The sequence below is a fragment of the Mesoplodon mirus genome, assembly GCF_964341445.2.
Source record: "Mesoplodon mirus genome assembly, chromosome: 2".
Classification (NCBI taxonomy): Eukaryota; Metazoa; Chordata; class Mammalia; order Artiodactyla; family Ziphiidae; genus Mesoplodon; species Mesoplodon mirus.
In genome coordinates, this window is record NC_138977.1 from 224,643,238 (window position 1) to 224,664,906 (window position 21,669).

At 41.0% G+C, this 21,669-nt stretch overlaps 1 protein-coding gene and 1 long non-coding RNA gene across 3 annotated transcripts in view; one reads left to right on the forward strand and one right to left on the reverse strand.

The window, feature by feature from the left end:
* Positions 1-574: 574 nt before the first annotated feature.
* Positions 575-5,539, reverse strand: LOC309816926. Its single transcript, XR_014296074.1, has 2 exons — positions 5,279-5,539; positions 575-1,900 (listed from the first exon to the last, which is right to left on the reverse strand). It is a non-coding gene; the product is annotated as an uncharacterized lncRNA (long non-coding RNA).
* A 3,842-nt stretch (positions 5,540-9,381) lies between these two features.
* The window catches only part of EDRF1 (erythroid differentiation regulatory factor 1), a 40,108-nt gene continuing 27,820 nt past the window's right edge, over positions 9,382-21,669 (forward strand). For both annotated transcript variants that reach the window (XM_082630475.1, XM_082630476.1), the window contains exons 1-11: positions 9,382-9,598; positions 10,927-11,135; positions 13,109-13,175; positions 13,835-13,960; positions 15,058-15,182; positions 15,423-15,579; positions 18,451-18,552; positions 18,820-18,941; positions 19,654-19,765; positions 21,067-21,214; positions 21,308-21,416. In XM_082630475.1, coding sequence (XP_082486601.1) covers positions 9,491-9,598; positions 10,927-11,135; positions 13,109-13,175; positions 13,835-13,960; positions 15,058-15,182; positions 15,423-15,579; positions 18,451-18,552; positions 18,820-18,941; positions 19,654-19,765; positions 21,067-21,214; positions 21,308-21,416 — 1,385 coding nt within the window. In that variant the 5' untranslated portion in view covers positions 9,382-9,490. The remainder of the gene's footprint in view (positions 9,599-10,926; positions 11,136-13,108; positions 13,176-13,834; positions 13,961-15,057; positions 15,183-15,422; positions 15,580-18,450; positions 18,553-18,819; positions 18,942-19,653; positions 19,766-21,066; positions 21,215-21,307; positions 21,417-21,669) is intronic.

Below are 21,669 nucleotides of genomic sequence, written 5' to 3' on the forward strand. Positions count from 1 at the left end.
GTTCTGCCGACATCCTTAACCCAGCGCTGTGCCTAGGACCAGACGTGTGTCTTTGGGTGGAACTGAATTAAGCCTAGGTCGTTTGGCCAGTCTCAATATTTCTCCCTTGAGAAATGTGTCTGCTTAGGGCTCCCTTGAGAAAGGTGTCTTTTCATAGACAATCCAGGAGACTGACTTAAGACAGTGATTGACAGAAGAAAATGGCCAGAAAAATGCAACAGGGAGCATTAAATTAAAAATAGTTAAGGAGGGCTTCCCTGGTGGCTCAGTGGTTAAGAATCCATCTGCCAATGCAGGGTACACGGGTTCCAGCCCTGGTCCGGGAAGATCCCACATGCCACGGAGCAACTAGGCCTGTGTGCCACGACTACTGAAGCCTGTGCTCTAGAGACCACGAGCTACAACTACTGAGCCCATGTGCCACAACTACTGAAGCCTGTGCACCTAGAGCCCGTGCTCTGCAACAAGAGAAGCCACGGCAATGAGAAGCCTGCGCACCGTAACGAAGAGTAGCTCCGGCTCACCGCAACTAGAGAAAGCCCGCGTGCAGCAACGAAGACCCAACGCATCCAAAAATAAACAAATAAATTTATTTTTAAAAAAGTATGAGGTAATTTCAATAATCATCTGAGGAAGGGGAGGGTGTGTGGAAGGAGATTGGATGGTGTTGGTCATTTTTCAAGGTGGATAATGGTGATGGGTACATGGGGGTTCATTTTACTGTTCTCTCTGCTTAGGTATATATTTGAGATTTTTGTGATGAAAAGATTTGAAGGAGGAGGCAAAGGAGGAGGAGAAGCAGCAGCTGATTTGCAGATTCAGAAGGGACCCTGGGCAGAGGAAAAAGAGAAGGGCTTGGCATCTGGGTCTCTCCCTTTGGGAACCATCTCTCCTGGTAGCAGCACTCCTGCTCTCCAAGCACCTCTCCTCCTGCATCTATACACACCGCCCCACCACTCATTTATATGGCCCCCCACGCTCAGACCTTTGACCTGAGTAACACCATCCCAGGCTCTGTCTCTTGGGTAATGCCCCATGTTCTAGAACATTCCCAGAGGGGCATGGGAGCCCCTCAAAGCCAGGCCCTACTTTGACTAATACAGTTGGCAAACCCTCATCCATGTGTGTGATGTCACACACTGAGAACTTCTGGGGCAGAAAGTCCTTGATGCTTCTTAAATCATACCAAGCAGGGCCCCTGCAAGAAAGGATCTGCCACGGGTCAAAGGAGCCATCATGATGGACGTTTCTCCACTCCGGCAGCTAGTAGAGAACTGAGCACCGTCCGCCCAGAATGGCTCCTTTCTAAATGACCCCTCAGCAGCTCTTCCCCATGGCTGTGATTCTCCCATGAGTCACTGAAGTCAGATAATACACATTCACTGCAGCCAAGATGCACAAAGCACTGTCCTGAGTTCACACTCAGGTCTTTCCAAAACAATTCATGACATCCACAGCGATCGTGTCCAACCAGTTTTAGGGATAAACAAGCAGGAGACCCTCCAACATGAGAGCTCACTCTTATGCAGTCCCTTTCCCACTTCCAGACCATTAAAGGAGAGAGATTTGTAATGTAGATGAGGCCAGTCCTTTTGCACAATGTTGACAGACACGAGGAAGATTCCAGAGAGAAATGCCACAGCAGCAAATGAATATAAAGGATGCTTTTTCACTCTGTGCTTATAAAATGCCTTTTGTACCTGAATCTCAAAGCGCTCCAGGAAGCAAGTCTTTGGCACTTCCACTCAGGGTAACTGTGAATGGTCAGATCTTCTCAAGTCATTTGTGATAAGAAAGAACAAAAGTCCGGACACTTTTAAAATGCAATAGTCTTGCCTTCTGGGTAGTAAACAAAAGCGTGCAGATGGATCATGACATCTGTGGATTCTGGCTTCATTTCCTGGAGAGAACAAAATGTAAATAAATATGTAAAGAATTGTCCTATGTGGATAACACTCGTGGTCCATCCAGTAGTTACCATTCTGTCCAACATGCTCCTGCAGTGGATTCCATTCCTGGGTGCAGCCTTGTAACTGCATTACACTGACAAGGTGAAATAGATCTCTTCAATGCCCACAGGAAGACAAATATAGAAATGTTTAGTAAAAAGGTCCAGTTCTGACACCGGACACTTTTGCACTAAGTGATGCCTTCCTTTTGTTCTCTCCACTGGAAGCTTCCTTGGAAATGCTCAATGGCTAAATGATTCATTAGGGTCTGGAAAGGCCAAGCCCTTAACTGGAAAGGCAGAGGCCTGCCTGAGGGATTGATCTGAAGGTTCATTTGAGAATTCTTTCCTTCTCACCCTTAGCCTAAGGTGTGTGCCCAGCACGAATCACCACGAGTGCTCCAGCCCCCAAGGAGGTGCCTGGAGAGCAGTCGTGAGTGAGTTTGGAACTGTTGCTGGGATTCCTTTAGGGTAATAATCAGCTTCGGAGGATAAAACTCACAAAGACTCTAAGGACGTTTCTGCTGGGAAAGTTAACACCCAGCAGAGACAACCTGCCCCTACGATCACCAGTGTTGGATTCTGAAAGTCAAGGCTAATAGCTTGCAAAAGAATTTGAGTTCATCGTGTATCTAGAAAAGTATCTGCATTGAGTTCAAATGCAGTTGAAATGATTTCCAAATAGTTTCAATTATTTTGCTTAAATGCTATTAGTCTATAGAACAATTAAATAATTATCAAGAATAATTATGTAAGGTATCCTGTAATTGTAACTGAGTGTTCCTTGCCATTACACTGGTAAATTGCACATCAAGGTTTGCATTATCTTATACTCTAAAATTTTTCTACTCTGGTCAAATTAAAGTGTAAAGGAAAATATAGATTATTAATTTACTAACTGTTCTTGACCTAAAGAGTAGCTAGCATGTGGTTTTTGGTTCCAAAAGCAGTGGTCTATAAACTCTTATCTTATACTATTATTAGTTGAAAAAAATTCTGAACATGTAGCCCCAATATATGCATCTTAATTTATTTGTAAATAATATACTAGCAGTAATACATTAGCATAAAAACACAAAAGTAGAAAATGCTTAAAGTCTAAAACAATATTTTAAATATTTTAATTTTATTTATTGATTGCAAACTAGTTCTGCTCTCGCTAGCATTTTTTTAAAGAGAGTAAAGTGGTCAAATAGGTTTATTTTTGTTACTCTTGACTGAAAACTCTGTGATATAACAATTTGAAGTGTGCTTCTAAGTTCCGTTTATTTTAAAACTTGGTTTTAATGGCTGTCATTGCTTAAAATATCTCAAAAGATAAGTAAACTAACTAGGAAGAATCACACCGCTTACCAAGTCAAACTGCTCATTTCAATTGTTTCCACAAATCATGCAAAGGTTTTAAATGAAATTTGGCTAAATTTCCATCTGCTCTGAAGTCCACCAATCCTCCTTTTACAAACCAATTAAATGGTGTCAAGGAATAATTCAGAGATGCTTAGCTAGTTGTTTTATATGCAATTCATTTACTTGTACATGAGGAAGAAGGGTCAATTGACTGTTGTCATGGAACACAATTAAAAACAGGATGTATAAAATAGAGGAGAGAGGAAAAACCCTGCTGGCAGCTGGGAATGGTGAATCTTACACACACATTTTAGGGGTAAACAAATCAGTTGGAGGCTGACAAAGAGATCAGTCTGGAAAGATTTGCAAACCTCTATTTTCAAAAATGCTCTCTCCATAGGATTCAGTTCTTTTGAAAACCAATGAGTTTCTCACTCATTGTTAAAAACATCACCGTTATCATGAAGGAACAGATTAAGTCTGTTTATTTTTGTGAAACTCTCTCCTACACCATCCTGATGACAGCTACTTGTCATCACAGAAAAGATGAGTAAATGTGGAATACTTTCTGTAAAACAAAATATAGTAACTCATTTTTTAAGCTTGACAATTCTTTCAAGTGCTTTGTCACAAGATGATCTGTGAACTGTGTGGTACATGAGATTTTCAAGGTCACCCCTCATCTTATTACAAAACTCTGAAAAGATTCTTCTAAAGGTCTTTTTTTTTTAAAGTCTTTATTGAATTTGTTACAATATTGCTTCTGTTTTACATTTTGGTTTTTTTGGCTGTGAGACATGTGGGATCTTAGCTCCCCAACCAGGTATCGAACCCACACCCCGTGCATTGGAGGGCAAAGTCTTAATCACTGGACCGCCAGTGAAGTCCCTAAAGGTCTTGTTTTGTCATATTTTACCCTGTGGATGGCATCTGGTGGCCCATCCAAGCCACCATATGCCGTGGTAGACTGCATAATGGTCCACAGACACCCAGTGTCCTTCCGTAGGGGATCATTAGTCTTCACCACCACCTGGATGCTAAGCTTGGCCATGTGTATCATTTTGGCCAAAAAAAGTGAGAGGCAGCGTGTTTGTCACTTCTGAGCCAGAGATTTAGGAGCTAGTTTATGGTTCACCAATCTCTTTGTTGCCCCACCACCCCTACTAGTTCCAGATGCAGGTTGCTTCATCAACCTGGGTTCTGGAGTAAAAATTACCTGGACCTGTGAAAGTCTGTCCCAAATGTCACAGGTGACATACTGCTACTCAATATTTGGAAATTCTTACCCCCAATTTTTTCTGTTTATCTTAAATTTATTTTACTTGACGTCCCTGGTTTAAGTCCCTGACATCTGGGGATCATTTGTTTTGGCTGCATAACCCAGTCATACTGGACTGATACACCAGCTGACCACAGCCCAGGGAAGGACACCTGTGTCAACCTGTATGTTAGGCATTAGTAAGGCTTAATTTTGCCTTTACTTTCCAGATTAAACAAAAAACAGAAGCCACAGTTCTTCCTGCACCCCAGGGGATAATCCTTGGAGATCACTGTTCTAAGTTGTGGTCTGCAGGCCAAGGTGGTCAGACACGAGGAACTCACTCAAAACGTCGATTCCCCAGCACTGGCCTAGCAATACTGACTTAGCACCTGGAGGTGGTTAGAGGATTTGCTCGCTTAACAAGTTCCTCAGGTGATTCGGAAGCAAATTAAAGTTCCACTGGCCAGTGTTTGCAATTTGACTGTTTTAAAGACTAAGTGGGGCTTCCCTGGTGGCGCAGTGGTTGAGAGTCCGCCTGCCGATGCAGGGGACACGGGTTCGTGCCCCAGTCTGGGAAGATCCCACATGCCGCGGAGCGGCTGGGCCCGTGAGCCATGGCCACTGAGCCTGCGCATCCAGAGCCTGTGCTCCGCAACGGGAGAGGGCACAGCAGTGAGAGGCCCGCGTACCGCAAAAAAAAAAAAAAAAAAAAGTGTACTTACTAGTACTCCGGGACCTGGGTACCAGTCCTGCCTTTGCTGTTTAAACTACGTTTTCACGATATTCAACAGGTCAATTCTATCCTCCTTTCTGGACTGCACTGCTCTCATCTAAAGGGGGACAGGATTGGCTCAGATAATCTCAAATCTCTCTTCCAGCTCAAAGTCCAGGACCAGGAATCAGAAAACCAGGGACTTCCAGTGACCAGCAGGCAGAGTACACAAGCGAGGCTGAGGAGGTATAAGACACTAGGTCGGGCCTCCCTGGTGGCGCAGTGGTTGAGAGTCCGCCTGCCGATGCAGGGGATACGGGTTCGTGCCCCGGTCTGGGAGGATCCCATATGCCGCGGAGCGGCTGGGCCCGTGAGCCATGGCCGCTGGGCCTGCGCATCCGGAGCCTGTGCTCCGCAACGGGAGAGGCCACAACAGTGAGAGGCCCGCATACCGCAAAAAAAAAAAAAAAAAAAAAAAAAAGACACTAGGTCATGGAGGGGACAGTGGCAAACAGACCGAAGGGCCCAAGCCTCAGTCTAAGCACTTCCTGAAGTTTCCCTCTCTGCAGGCAGGGCTGTTCGGGAATTCCAAGGGCCCTAAGCATATCTGCCTTACATGCAACTGTAAAAGTTTTAGAAAAGATTTCTCATTTTGCTTTGGAAAGTACTGTGTGCTACGAGTAACTAAATGAATTTTTGATTGGCATTTCTCTGAAATCATCTTGGGTGCTGGATTTTTGTAAGCAGAGAAAATCTAACATACAAATTGTTTTAGAATGGAACAAACTGTGTGAATACTTTAATAATTAATGACATTGACACTGCAAATTTTGTAGCTACTTCATTAAACATTTTAGCTTTCATTTTGCAAGATTAAAAATGTTTATCTTGGAGCCAACAACATTGTTTTTATGTCTCGAACATTTTGATAAGCATTTTAAAAGCCTGTTGGCACCAGTCATTTTACCTGCATTAGCCTAAGGGCTAAAACAGTTCTGTGGGCTGGTGCTGCTCTGGCGTTGGTAAAACAGATGATCAGATAGAACATTAGCCCTTGAGGAGCTCACAGTCAGCAAGGGAGGTATATACAAGTAAGTAACTTTTCTATAAGGGGGCAAGTGCAGGAAAAAGCTATGTACAAGTTTTGGGAACAAAGAAAGGGACCCTATAGGGTAAGGAGAGGGAGGTGTCAGGAGAGACTTTTTAGGGATGACACCTGTGACGGATGAGTCTCTAGGAATGAGCCGGGTGAGGAAGGGAAAGGTATTCTAGGCAAAGGAAAAGCACCAGCAGACACAGGTTACGGGACAACTTGTTGAAGCAGCAAACTATAAGCAGTTCATTCATTCAGCAAACATCTCTTTAGTGGTGATGGCATCAGGCACTGGGGAGACAGGTAAACATGTGAGAGCACTGATTGGTTACAAGATCCAGGATAACTGCCCCTGCAGGGCAGAGCAGGCCACAGATGATGAAGTACACGTTGACGGGGGCTGGGAGCTGGGGGGCAGGGAAGGAGGGGAAGGCAGACACTGGGAAAATATAAAAATGAACATAAGTAAGTGTCTTAAAATGTGAAGTTCTGGAAGTAATGACCCATGTTTTCCCACATTATATTTCAATCAAAGACATTAAAAACAATGATATTAACTTAAACCCACAGCACATGAACGTTTTTGAAGAGGGAAAAGAAAAAAATTAATAAGCACTTAGAGCTAGAAGAATGTGTAAACTTTATGTAATTCAGATGTGCTCAGTTTCTCCTGCCATCAGGGATCATCCTCCTTCACTACCTAAATCTCTCTAGTCATGCCCTGTGAGAGGCCCCAGGATATCTAGTCCCTCCTCAGGTTTCCTTCCACAAACAGTTCCTGGGCGTCCCTGGTTCCCCCAGCCCAACGCCTGCTCTCAAAGTCCCCTCTGCCGCTGACCTCTCTTTTTCTGTGCTGCGTTCCTGGTTCTCTGTGTTTCATTCTTCTCGCTGCCTTTTCACAGGCTGTTTCCAGCACATTTTCTCCCTAAGCATTATCAACAAGGGTTCAGGAACTTACTTCTCAAGAGGCCTACAGTATATGTGAGTCCTGAAGAAAGAATCAGTGCTACGTCAGGAAATCCCTTCTTGCAAACACAGAATTATACAATGAAACAACAGAACTCAAAGATCACTAGAGGGCTTCCCTGGTGGCGCAGTGGTTGAGAGTCCGCCTGCTGATGTGGGGGGCACGGGTTCATGCCCCGGTCCGGAGGATCCCACATGCTGCGGAGCGGCTGGGCCTGTGAGCCATGGCCGCTGGGCCTGCGCGTCCGGAGCCTGTGATCTGCAACAGGAGAGGCCACATCAGTGAGAGGCCTGTGTACCGGAAAAAAAAAAAAAAAAAAAGATCATTAGAAGCTAAATTATATATGTATAAAAGCTTAATAAAATGACATTTTACTCTAAAATAATGCATAATCAGAAAGAAAAATAGGAAAATGAAGATTTAAAGAATAAATTTTAAATCATTTCATTTTACCCCGTAGAGATATGTTTTTATGTACATTGACACAGAAATAAACAAGTCTGTGAAATTAAGACCTTATCACAGATTTGCTTTAAATTTTTTTTTTTAATCACAACATCGTGCACGATCTTACAGTACAGGTACACTTATATTAACATACAATGTGCAATTTAAATGTTCTTGAATATTCTTGAAAAACAATTTATTGATAATAGTTGCATAAGTTAATGGTATTATGTACCAAAAGTAGACTTAACCATCCTCCTAATGTCCTTAGACCTTTAAGTTGTGTTCAACTTTTTACTATAATGTAAAATAATAATGTGTTACTTGCAAAAAACGAAAAAAGAATTGACTGCAAAATACAAATAGAAAATTATAGATATCAAAACCAATACATGTTGATTTAAGTTCTACAAAATATACTATGATATTAAATTCACTGTTAAATATAAATCATAAAGTTTTGTTACAATTGAAAACAATTTGTAAATTGAGTTTGCTAACAGTTACAAGGACTTCTAAATCTGCAGATAATTAGTGTTATTATCAGCACCTGATGTAAATTACAAATTGAGATAGCCAAATAATTGCAAAAGCAAAACTAATTTTTCAAGAAACTTTCAATATTTTACTGCAAAACAAAACAGTTTTATGAAGGCTGTGGCTGCATGTAACGGTACGATACTGGGTTTCGGCTCAGAGGATAAGAGAGCCTAGCATCTTCGAAGCTTTAAACCGGCCTTGGCTATTTCTCTACCTCCTTGCTACTCAGAGCACTGGCATCATCTCCTGGGGGTCTGGTAGAGATGCAGAATCTCAGGCCCCTCTCAGACCAACTGAATCAAAATCTGCATGTCAACTAGATCCCCAGGTGTTTCCTGAGCCCTTTAACGCTCGAGAAGTCCCTGGACCACCGGAATGCCCTTTGCTAGTTCCCTGGGGCCCGACAAATACGGGGCTCTCCGCAGATGCTCCAGGCGTCACTAAGCAGCAAACTCTGCACCTCTGGGGGTGCCGTCTCCTCTGAAATCCATCCCTTCAGCAAAGGCGGAGGGCCTCCTCTCCCCGTGGAGCCCCGCCGCTCCTACACTCGGGACCGCGAGGCCCACGCACGCACTGCGATGAGCGGACAGGACGCCGAGGCCGGGCTGGGTTGAGTCTGGACAGCCCCTCACCTGCGCATGTCTTTCCTTTCCTGGGCCTGAGAGCCCGACTGCAAACCGAGGGGGCACTGAAAGCTGGGGCGGGAAGAGTGCTGACACTTCACTACTTCACGTAACGGGAGCCGCTGGTTACACCTACAGCCGCTCTTCCCCGCCCACGCAGAGAGGACCTCGGCGACTTTGACTCCGCCCAAAGCCCAAGTCCCGAGGACTGTTGGCCAACAAAGACCGGCGTGCAAGGGGTGGAGCCTGGGAGTCAGATAACGCGAGAGGTAGTTTCCCGCAGAAACTCTGGCAGACATCGGCGCACGACAGTTCCCGCCCCCGCCGCGAAGCTGGTATCTACCGGGGGAGGCGGGGCCGGGCCTCTGGAGCAAAAGTCGCGAGATTTGAACGCGTTCGCGCCAGTTCTTCCTGTCAGAGGCCGGAAGTGCGGGGCGTATCTGGCGCCTGCTCTGCTGGGCAGCAGCGCCTGTGGGCCCGGCAACTTGTCACGGCTTCTCGGGTCGAGCCTCGCCTTGCCTCGCCTCGCCCCGCCTCGCCTGGACCGAGGTGATGGGGGACTCTAAGGAGGCCGGGACCGAGGCTCCGCCGGCCGGCACCGCTGCTCGGGGAAGGCTCAGCCTCTTGTCCCAAGGAGAGTCCGAGGAACCTTCTGCACAGGTGAGTCCGCGGTGGGGCGGGACCTGCAGGGCTCCGTGGGCTGCGGGCCCGCTCGGCCCGGGAGGGATGTCACGGTTCCCGGCGGCTTCTGCCGCCTTCTCCACGCCTCCCCGACGGCCCCCAAACGGAGTGGAAGTCCGTGTGCCTGTCGGTGAGTACTCAGGCATTTACTTTTAGGTCATTCGTATCAAAAGCAGTCCTGGCTTCTCAGTCGATGATAACCGACAGGTGAGTTAGACACGACCTTCGCTCTCAAGAGGCGTACGTGTAAATATGTGGTTCCCAAGTTGGCACAGCCTTGCAGAGCTGAAGGGAGAAGAAGAAAGCGAGCTCACCGAGATGGCACTGAGCTAATTAATGTTAGAAGGGCGCAAAGTGTTTGCCAGGCCGAAGCGGGGCTGCGTGAAGGAAGGTTGGAAGAGTTAACTTAGACCCTGAGCTTCCTTGGTGTGCGAGTGAAATCTGTGCGCACCCCCGAGGGACTTGCTATGAAGTTAGACATTCAGAATATTTGTGTCATAAACTGACTAATCAGTTACTAAACGCTCACTTAAAAACAAAAAACGCCCGGCTATCTCACCACAAACTACTTTCTAAATGATGTATGTTATTGACATTGAAATACATCTTTAATATTGAGCAGAGGTTTTATTAAATTTTGCATTTAGTTAACGTGCTACTCTTGACTCCTTGGTTTCTGCTTCTACACTTTCTTATGAATGTTTTAAAAGATAGTTCGGTTGGCCTGTTTCCTAGCTAATAACCGTACCCATCACACTCCTTGGCTCATCTTTTTTTCTTTGAAAGTATGTGAAAAAGAGCTAAGTAAATGGTACACATTTTTTTTTTTAAGAAGGTCATTTTTTTTTGATGTTGGGGGTAGGAGTTTATTAATTTATTTTTTTGCTGTGTTGGGTCTTCGTTTCTGTGCGAGGGCTTTCTCTAGTTGTGGCAAGCAGGGGCCACTCTTCATCGTGGTGCGCGGGCCTCTCACTATTGCGGCCTTTCTTGTCGCGGAGCACAGGCTCCAGACGCGCAGGCTCAGTAGTTGTGGCTCACGGGCCCAGCCGCGCTGCGGCATGTGGGATCCTTCCAGACCAGGGCTCGAACCCGTGTCCCCTGCATCAGCAGGCAGGTTCTCAACCACTGCGCCACCAGGGAAGCCCTAAATGGTACACATTTACGCTTACACTTACTAACTGCTGTTAGTAACATGTAGTATGCGTTCTTTTAAGCCTGATGTGGTAGGGTTTTGATTATTATTATTAAGGTGTTTTTTTTAAATTCCTAGTAGTGTATATTAGAATTTCATTTAATGTTTTAATCAGGGATCAGCGTTATTTCTTGGAGGCAATGAAGTGAAGAGCCGAGCTGTGGTGAAATACTCGTCTGCCCCCCCTCGGACAGCGTTTGCACGCCTCCAGGAGAAAACAGACTTGAAACTCCCACCTGCCAACTGGTTACGAGAGAGTGCCAAACTAGGACCAGCAGGAACTACCATTCTTGGCAACAGTAGGAAAAGCAAACCGTTTTCAAGGTAAATATTAACTGAAGGCATTTTTACCTGTCCCTCAACCTTCCACCTTAAAACCCTTAATACTCACTGTTCAGTTTAATTTGTAATGTTCGTCAACGTGCCAAGATTTCGCTTTGGTAAAAGATTATATTTGACTTTCAATGTCCTTTATCCCCCTGATAATAGGACTCTGTTAAAATATGAAGATATCAATCGCGTATGCTTCTTTTAAGTCTGCAGCATGTTATTAACAAAGATGAGGTTTGACCACTAAAATTCCATCAGCTATTTTAATTTTAGCCAATTTACATACCTTTTGAATATGTGAATGCAGAGAATCAGGGTGGCACATGATGAGGAAAGCCCTTAACACTGCCTAACCTGTCCTGTGGGATTTTTCATTAAATGGTGGTGGATTGTCTGGGCTGAAAAAGCAGTGATGTAAAAACACAGCATGTCGAGTGTTGTACACCCTTGACTTTGACACTTGCTGGTGGTATTTAAAGTTGAGAGAGTGACCTGGGTCTTACAGAGAAAAATGTACTGATGTCCATATTCTTGTAGACCATTTAATGTATGGGGTTCTCTTTTTTCCTCTCAGCGATTGAACCTAAAATATTTCTGCATAACATATAGCAAGAGCCATAAATACATTAGTACCTCATGTGCCAGTAGTTTGGAAATTATCCTAATGACTCAGAAGGTAAAAGTTATATTTGTAAAATGTTGCTTGTTTGTAGCATTATTTATACTAGCAAAAAAAAATTGGAAATAGTCTGCCTATCTTCTTTTAGAAGAATGGCTTAATAAATTATAGGTCAACAGAATTAAATGTTATAAAGTGATTTAAATGATAATTATATTGACTGTGTACAGACACTGTGCTGAGTACTTTATATGTTTATCTCATTTCATTCTCACAACAACCCTTTGAGTTTGGTACTGTTAACTAACTTTCCTGCGGAAAACTGAAGCTTGGAAAGGTTAAGTAACTTGCCTAGACCACATGGTAAATCATCAGCATGCTTTGAAGTGAGGCAGTCCTCACTAAGTATCTTGACTCTCTGCCACCTGCTAACTGAAAAATGGTGACATCAGCTGCCTTTCAGGCTTGCAGATTATAGATGTGCCTCATGCGGTACCTGTCACAAGTTGGGTGCTCAGTTAGCTGTTTTTTCTCTTTCTGGTTGAATTGGTTTCATGTGCATTTTTTTCTCATATATTTTTTAAAAGGGTAGTAGTGTATATCACTGGGAACATAATCCCAGAGACTAAAATTCTGATAAATGTTTCTGTTGCTATTTTTCTCATCTCCCCACCTAAAAAGAATAATAACTCTAACTGACTGTTTTCTATTGGATATTTTTTAGACTTCATGACTACAAAAATAAAAATAATTATTAATTGTTTTTATTCTAAATATTTACTATTAATTGCTTCTATTACTATTCTGTTATTATTATTTTTTATCAAATCCAAGATGCCATTGATTTTTAAGTCACCCCATTATTTTAATTTTTTTTAATTTATTTTTTCTTGAACTATAGTTGATTTACAATGTTGTGTTAGTTTCTGGTGTACAGCAGAGTGATTCAGTTTTATACACACACACACGTACATATTCTTTTTCATTGTGGTTTATCACAGGATATTGATTTAGTTCGTGTGCTCTACAGTAGGACCTTGTTGTTTATCCATTCTATATATAATAGGTTGCATCTGCTAATCCCAAACTCCCAATCTATTCCTCCCCCACCCCCCTCCCCCATGGGAACCACAAGTCTGTTTTCTAGGTCTGTTAAGTGACCCCATTATTTTATGTACCATTAAGAAGGAAAAACTAGCCAACTGTAATGGCGATAGGCATACTGATTTCGGAGGTGTTAGAATGTAAAAAATGTGTATCCAAGAAGCGATGAAATATAGTATTCTATTATAAACAATACCTGCACCACCCTGAACGTGATTTTTGTGGACTTTGTCTTCTCCTTCAGCTTTGGGATGGCATACGACTTTATTGATTCAGTGGGAAACGATGTGGATGTTGTCTCTGACTCTGAAGTAAGTGTCCTTATTGCAAATGTAGTTGGGATGTTTGTGCTGGGGATTTATAGCCTGCTTTGTCTGCAGTCTTGAAAAATTAGTGATGAAATAAGCTACAACTATCTGATTATTGAATACCTTTTTTATTAAAGTAACAGTGTCCACTTCATCTTTCCTCAAAGAGGAGGGAGCAACCCCCCAAATAGTGGCAGTGGTAATTAATATTAGTATTGATGGTTGTGTTTTAATGATAGCAGTTTTGATGAGAGCAATTATAATGTTGGGTTATGTAATGTTACTAGTTGAGAATTAGATGTGATACTTCTGGTAAAATCTGTTGATCCTTAGTTGGTCAATTTTACCTGAGATGCTAAAAGCCTGGGTCAGTGCAACAGTGTGACCTGTACATACTTTATGAAATTCCATCGTGTACAAATAAATCTTTGACTGTCATTTACATTAACACAGGGTGACCGGTAAAGTGTAGGTGATTCTGGTTCTAAACCTCTGTCTTCTATGTGTTTATAGGTAGCTCTTTGTGTAAAATACAGTTTTTATGACCTTAAGGAAATAAGGTTTATTATGCTTTAAAGTTGAGTGAAGTTAAAATTTGAAAGATTCCAGATCACACTACAAAGGTCTTTCTAAATTGTTTTTTCCTCTTGATTTTTTTCAAGAACATAAAAAAGCTCCTGAAGATCCCCTACAGCAAATCGCACGTGAGCATGGCAGTGCACCGCATAGGAAGGACTCTCTTATTAGACGAGTTAGATATTCAAGAACTCTTTATGAGATCATCTCAGGTAATACTTGAAAAATAACAAGAAAAGCACTATTTTAACAACTTAAGGGAACTAGAAATGTGATTTTGTTTCAAAGAAAGGCCAAAGTGGAAACGTGGTTGAGTACTTCAACCAAGAAGTGAAAAGTTTCACTGAAGATAAAAAAGCTTTAATAAAGAAAAAACAGAAAAGAGAACGGTGAAGAAACTTACTTCATTGAAACCGACAGCCAGGATTCTTGCAAGGAAAAGGGTGAAGTGAATGAAGAAAGTTGTGAAAAATCTGAAATTTAAGGGACTGGTTAAATTTTTGAAAAATCTTTTGATGTCTCCATTAAAGACATTTTCATGAAACATGGCTGCCAGGAAATGTGAAAAATGTTTAAAAAATTATTCCTATGAATATATAGTTACATTAGAATTAATTGGTTCTCTTAAAGTAGAGCTTCTCAAACTGTATGTGGTAAATGACTATTCCCCCCATTATTTTGTAAAGTATAGTAATATAATAATATTGCAGTTTCTGAAAGCTTACTCTGTACTTCTGTATTTACCTTGTCATTACAAGTACTTCATGGTTGCAAATAGTTCATGGTCTTGCCACTCCCATAGTCTACTCTTTAAAGAATATTCCTGCAGTGCTTTGATATAGGAAGATAAGTTATAGTGATTTAAATTGACATTTAAAATAAATGTTTTTCCATTTGAAAAGACCACAGTTCAGTTCAGTCTGTATATGTTAGCCACTGAGCAGGATCTTGAGAATCACGGTCCTTGCTTCCTAACAGCTTATAATTTGGGGGTTATAAACACACAGATAATTTTAATGCAGTGTGCATAGTGGGACTGATTCCAGGCACTGAAGAACATGTTATAGAGAAGAGTCACCTCTCCTTGTCTGGCTTAAGGAGAGGAGGAGGACAGAGAGATTTCCTAAGAGGTGATAGGGACTGAGTCTAGAAAGGTAAATGTTTTACGAGTGTAGGTTTATGAAGCTGTGTTTAAAAAATAAAAAGTATTTTCTATAAGAGGGCAATAGGTAACGAATTGTTTTGACTGCAAGCTTGGTTTATTTATCAATTTCTTATGTTCTATTTATCAATTTCTTATGTTATTCAGACTGGTGATTGGACGTGGTTAAAAGAGTTTTATCAAAGACTTATTGATCAGAAGTGGCAGAGGAAGAAAAAAAGCAAAGAACACTGGTATCAGAAGGCTATTCTTTCGAAGTTTTTATATTACAGGTACTTGGCTACTTGTTTATTTTTATCTTAAGAGGAAAAATGAAATTCTGACCTAAAACGTAATTTGAAGCCAGCAAAAGTAATTTAAGTTTTGCCGCTATTATTGTTGACATTTGCCCTATATTGCTTTTTTAACGAGATTTGTGCTTGATTATAGAATCTGGTTTTTAAAAACCGGTGGCCTGTCACATAAAGTTAACTTAGTAACAGTGTGGTATTTTTTCTTTCTGATTTGGCCAGTATCAATGGTGATGGAGCTGCTCAGCCTGTCCCATCTACCGCAGAACAGCAGGAATCGTCCAGCGCAGATCAGACAAACGATTCGGATGGGGCTTCTTGGCCCGCCCCCTTTGAAATGCCTTCTTCAGTCTCTGAAGACCCCAGTGCTTCCAGTCAGGTTAGTTAGGACTTAGATGCTAATTCAGCAAACTCATTTAAGGAGACAAAATCAATTATTCTGTTAATAAAAATAGACGAACCGGAGTGAAAAATATTCCATCAATTTATGTCTTCACAGTTACAAAAAGTACTTTCTTTAGTTTTTGAATATGGAATTTACAAGGGCTATCGTGAATGGCTAGATCTGATGTTTTTTAAGAAATAATTCAAAAGCATTTGAAAGTTTTTACCACATTTAAGATAGCTTATCAATATGTTTATTGATACTGATTATCTCCTTAAAGTCATAAGGAGATATGGTATATTTAAACTGTAGAAATATTAAATGCCTATCAGATATTGAGACTCACAGGCCTGTTTGTGATTTAAATACTGATCTTCTACCTTAACTTTTAGTCAGATTGTTAGGCCTGAAATAGCCCTGCAGATTTTCTAGATGAAGTTGCTAAGACTTAACTTACATTAATATTATAAAGCTTTTAGAAAGGAAGAGAGAGTAGACTGTTACCTCTTTTGTCTCTTAATATTCTTGGTTCTTATTGTTCATTTGTTTTTGTCCTTATTGTGTCTATCAAAGAATAAAATAACTCCATAGATGTAAATTGTGCATGTTTATTTTTAGGAAAATATATTGACAAGCTTGAGGAAGGTAAAAATAAGATCTTTAACTTGGTAAATTGTGTTTTTCCTCTTGCTGTGTATTCTCACACGTTGAACATCCAGCATTTGTCCAGATACTATCTGTCCTCACAACTTATAAGGTTATGGGGACAAATAGCTTTAACTTGATTTTAGCTTTAGTAGGTTTTCAGATAGAGATGCCTCATTGAACTATGTAGTGACCTTAAATTTTTTTCCAAAGTTGGGAAAACTAAGGAAAAGGAAGGGATTAATTACCCTGCAAGTCCATATAGTGATAACTGTAGGAGGTGGGTATGTTACATAAATGAGAAGGGACATGGGTGCTGGGTGCTAGGAGGGTCCCATGTCATGACTTGGGTAGTGGTTACATAGCTAATTTGCTTTCTAATTAGTCATTATACTCTATTCTGTATTATTTGTTTTATGTACTTTCCTAAATGTGATTATACTTCACTAAAGGAGTTTCTAAAAAATTACTTAGTATTCCTTGACTTCAAAACACACACATTATAAAAAGACCACATAATAGAAATACTAGTCTTCTACCACCCATTTCCTCCTTTATGAGTGTTACCATCTGTCCTTTAAGGGTTACTGTGAAAAACCTTGGAGGCTTTTGAGAATCTGCAGACCTGCATGTGGAGGAAGTGAACTGGAATCTACTTAATGCCTCTTAGGCCATGTACTTTACTCCACGTGTGGCGTATAAATTTGTTTCATCCTTGGAGCTGCATATGTACTGTGTTGATGGTACCATTTTACAAATAAGTAAATAAAGCTCATAAAAAGTAGATGTTTGTCTGTGGCCACAGAGCTGATGAAATTCCAGCTAGGGTTTAAACCCTGATATTTCTGACTTCAGAGGCCTGTTCTCACAGCATTACTCCAGTGTGCCCATGTATTCCACACGTTTAGAAGGGCCCTGTAAGCAGTCGAGTTGTCTTAGCAATGGCATATTCCTAAGTAGAGCTACCCTGCCTAAAAATAATCTTTTACAGAATACTTTTTATAACATATATAAATCTTTAAATTTCAACATTTAGAGGTGTATTTTTGTTCATAAGCTATCACCTCACGAATTCTTGCTCCCAACACTAAAATGACTAGTTTGAGGCCTGTGTTAAGCAGTAATAGAGTTTAAGTAGGTCTCTGTGGTATGGCCGTGGAGCCAAACCTTTACTGAGAACATAAACTAGAACCCAAACTCCCACTAAAGCAGCTACCTGGCAAATACAGTTTGGGGGGTTGATAACTTGTCTGTGTAAATAAACAATATAATAAATGTTTGAAATCCTTTAAGGACCCTTTGAGAAGAAGACAAGACATAGCAGAAGCACTGGAGATTCGCCCCCCATCTTGCAGTTATACGTACTTTGCAGGCGGGTGCTAGGCCTGTTAGCACACACATAGGAATAAGCAGTGCACACACATGCTCACATGTGCATGCACATATGCATGCTCATCTTGGTTTAAAGTAATGTTTCTTAAAGGTTTAAAGTAATGTTTTTTAATGGCAGCTGCCCTTATGGTTGGAAAGTTGAGTGGTGGACTGTGTTTACCCATGTCAAAGATTCCTCTTCCTATGTGTTTTCAAAATATATTCCACAGATCTAATAAGAATAAGAAAGTGTTATGAGGTCAAATAAATGTGAGAATATTGGATTATACAGAGGCGAAGTAGGTTTTTCCAGTGCAGGACCTCTTAGGGGCTTTTTAATGGTAATAAGAATTGTTACTCTCCAAAAGCAAATCCTTGGTAAGCAGTGTTTTTCAAACCTGACTCCAGAAATTTTTCACCCAGGACCTAGACGTCTGTGAAACACACACTAGGAAATGTGAAACTGGAGGCTGTTCTGATGACCAGTGTCTCAAAAATACGGCTGAGGTTTCTTAGGAATTTTTTAATCCAGTAGGGATGGGGTATGCTGAAAGAGCAGTGCTATTCTGATTCACCCAAAAAAAGAGGAAAAAAGGCTTGGAAAGCTTAAAATAATCTTTCATTGTTATTTGAGTAAGATCTAAATGTGATTAGCTTATTATAGTAACTGATAATTAGGAGCTGAAGTATGTCACCCAGAAACGAGAGTTAATGATTTGTATTAGCCCTGATTTACGAGAGTAGATTTGATGTGTATGCTTTGACTGTTTAGGTGATACTCTTTAACAGTAGGCCATTTTAAAGTAATTACGGCAGCAGAATCACTCCTTATCCTTGCACTTTTCACAGGGAGGTGAGCCTCTTGAACCCTCATACATAGTGGGGCATGTGGCCTCAGCACCTAAAGAACAAAACCTGACTACTTTATTCAATGACGGGGAGAACAGTCAGGTATGCTTTTCGTGGTGTCCAAGGTGAGACACCTAATCCCCAGTCTACTTCGTCATTTAAAAACTAGTCTAAATTGGATTCATAGGGGAAGAAATCCACTTGATCCTGAATCTCTTTCTAAGCATCTCTGTGATCTTATAGCTCTGTGGCTTTAATTTACCTTGTCTCCCTTGTCTTTTCCTTTTTCTAGTCTTTCTGTGGATCATGGGGGGAGATTACTGATCTCCTGTTTATTATATAATCTTTCTATTTGATTTTAAATCACAGGGTCTTAAAAATGATTTTGCTCGGAATATTTTATGGACGTTTGAAGACATACATATGCTAGTTGGCTCCAACATGCCTATATTTGGAGGAGGCAGATATCCAGCAGTCAGTCTACGCCTCAGGTAACCAGGCTTGTGTTCCTTTAGAATCAGCCTTCCATGTGCTTTCACCTCTCCATTCCAGCATCGTTTCCTTTTCTAGGTTTTTTCACTTCCCTTCTTGCCCCACCAGTTGAAATGGCTGCAGTAAGGAAGGAGTGTTTCAGCAAATGCTGAAAGCCCTCTGGCTGGCTTTTCATTCTAGTCCTCAGTGAGTGAGTGGAGTCAGAGATCTGCTGTGCTGACCTAGTCTTAAGTCTGAATCTACAACTTGGGAGAATATAATGTAGTTTATTTAACTAGTCAAGGAGATGGTCTACCAGCTTTCTGTTAACCAATTGTGAGCATTTTTTTAATGTTCCAGGTGTCTGTGTTCATACTAGTCCATGTGAATTCTGATTTGGGCACTGTGATGCATGCTGGTCAGTCTTTCACTTCAGGTTGTGTGAAGAGCGTGCAGTAGGCTCCCGGTCATCCGCTGTCATAGTTCCTCCTATTCTTACTGAAAACTCTTATGGACACCCATTGGAAGTCCAAGAAAAGCTTGTGGAAGGATGTTAGGTACCACACACCACATAAGCTACATGTGCGTGTCTCATCAGAAGAGAAAGCATAAATGGCATTCTCCAACTAGGGAGAATAGATTAAAATATTTTAACGGGGGAAATAAGTCTCAGATGATTGATTATGGAACAGCTTAATTAAATCAAATAACACTAGAAATGTGTATTTTTAGGGATAACAACAAACCAATTAATGTGCTAACTGGAATCGACTATTGGTTGGACAACTTGATATGCAATGTACCAGAGCTTGTCATGTGTTTTCATGTAAATGGAATTGTACAGGTAAGATAGACACAGTGTGACTTTTAAAATAATCTCTCAAATACAGATTGGAGCAGAAAGTAGCTCACTAAAGTTTTTAAGACTCTTAGATACTAAGGTGTATTTTGGCAAGGAAGATAGCTATGGATAAACTCAAATTTGAGTGTTTTCACTTTTGAGTTGGTGATTTCAGAATTCTAGATGTTATAGGAGTCTAATTTTACAGGTAATTTGTGGGCAGGTCATAATACAGTACTAAAATCTATATTTGTAGCCAGAGAACTGTAATTTTAATGCCAGGCACCCATAGTAATTACCTGGAAGTGTCTAAACAGTGGAGGTGTTTATTCAGTATACAAATACCTACTCAGTTTATGCAAAGTTTTAAGGAAAGGCCCCAGCATTGCATAAAAGTAAATAGTTTATATAGCAAATTGTTATTGAGCATATTCTATTTATGAGGGACTTTGTCCCCATCAGAAATGTTGGAGGAAAAACAATAAGGTTTGGTCACTACTCAGAACAGTTTAACCTAATGGGAAATAAGAATGCGCAAAAAGAAAAATTGGAGACAGTGGGTGAAGGATTCAAAGTGTAGTGCACACAGGAGTCTGGACGATCAGAGAAGGGTGAGATCACTTCTGTTTTGATCTGGTCTATTTTCCAACTGATTTGTAGTTTCTAGTCTTAGAGTACTTCAGAAAATACGGTAAGAGGCCTTTAGGGAAGTGTAAGCAGAAGACAAGCTAAAGCTACGGAGGCGCTTTAAAAATCGTGATAGTAATAGCCTTGCAGCCTTTACTCTTACCGTTGCCTCCACGTGCCATGCTCCATTTCTGTAAAGGAATAGAGTCCATAGCTCAAGGGGAAAAGAGGATATACTGGAGACACTGCCCAGGTGACTATAGTGTCAGGGGAAAGAAAAAGCCAGAAATACATATTTTGAGAAAGCTTACTGGGCGAAGTCTGCCTTCATTTACCACCTTCCCAGTTGAAAACCATTAGGGTAGAATAGAAGAAAGTGTACAGCGTGACTTGTTCCATGGTTAGGACAGAAATGGGATCCTGCCTAAGTGTGTGGTTCAAAATCTGGTGATGACTCCCCCTTGAGAATTATTCCTGTGGTAAACCACCACACTGCTGGCTGGGATGGGTCAGATTTCTCTGGAGTATCAGGGCAGAAAAAAGACCAAAAGCCAGGGCCTTAAACTCTCATGCTGCGTAGGTCTCTAGTTGCGGGATTTGTATGTTTGGTTGCTTTTTCATAAAAGAAGTGTTGCTGTGTAGGTTTTCTCTTAAACTATCTTCTATCTGTTTTACAGAAGTATGAAATGATAAAGACAGAAGAGATTCCCAATTTGGAAAACTCGAATTTTTCTACTAAAGTCATAAAAGATATTGCACAGAATATTTTATCATTTTTGAAATCTAATTGTACCAAAGAAGGACATACCTATTGGCTATTTAAAGGTAAGCTAATTCTTGAATGAATAGTAATTGATTTGAGTAGCAACTGTAAAGTGAGGTTTATTTGGTTTCTTTGGTTTTTTTGTTTTTTCCCAGCAAGTGGCAGTGATATAGTGAAGCTCTATGATCTCACTACTCTTTGTGAAGAAACTGAAGACAAATACCAAAATCCATTCACAATGCCAGTGGCTATTCTCTTATATAAGTGAGTGCTTTAAGAAGTTAAGATGAAGCATTAGCCTTACTTACAATTTTTAAGTGTATAGCCACATTATCTACGCCAAGGTTTTAAATACCTTTTAGATTTTCATAGTTTAAAAAAAGTGTATGTATGTATGTATATATACACCTATATACTGTTCCAAAATAAATGGGGAAGGGGGAGGGCAGGTATATAAAACACAATATTTAGTTGTTTCTTATGGCCCTTATTCCACTGGAAGGAAAGAAGAGCGTGC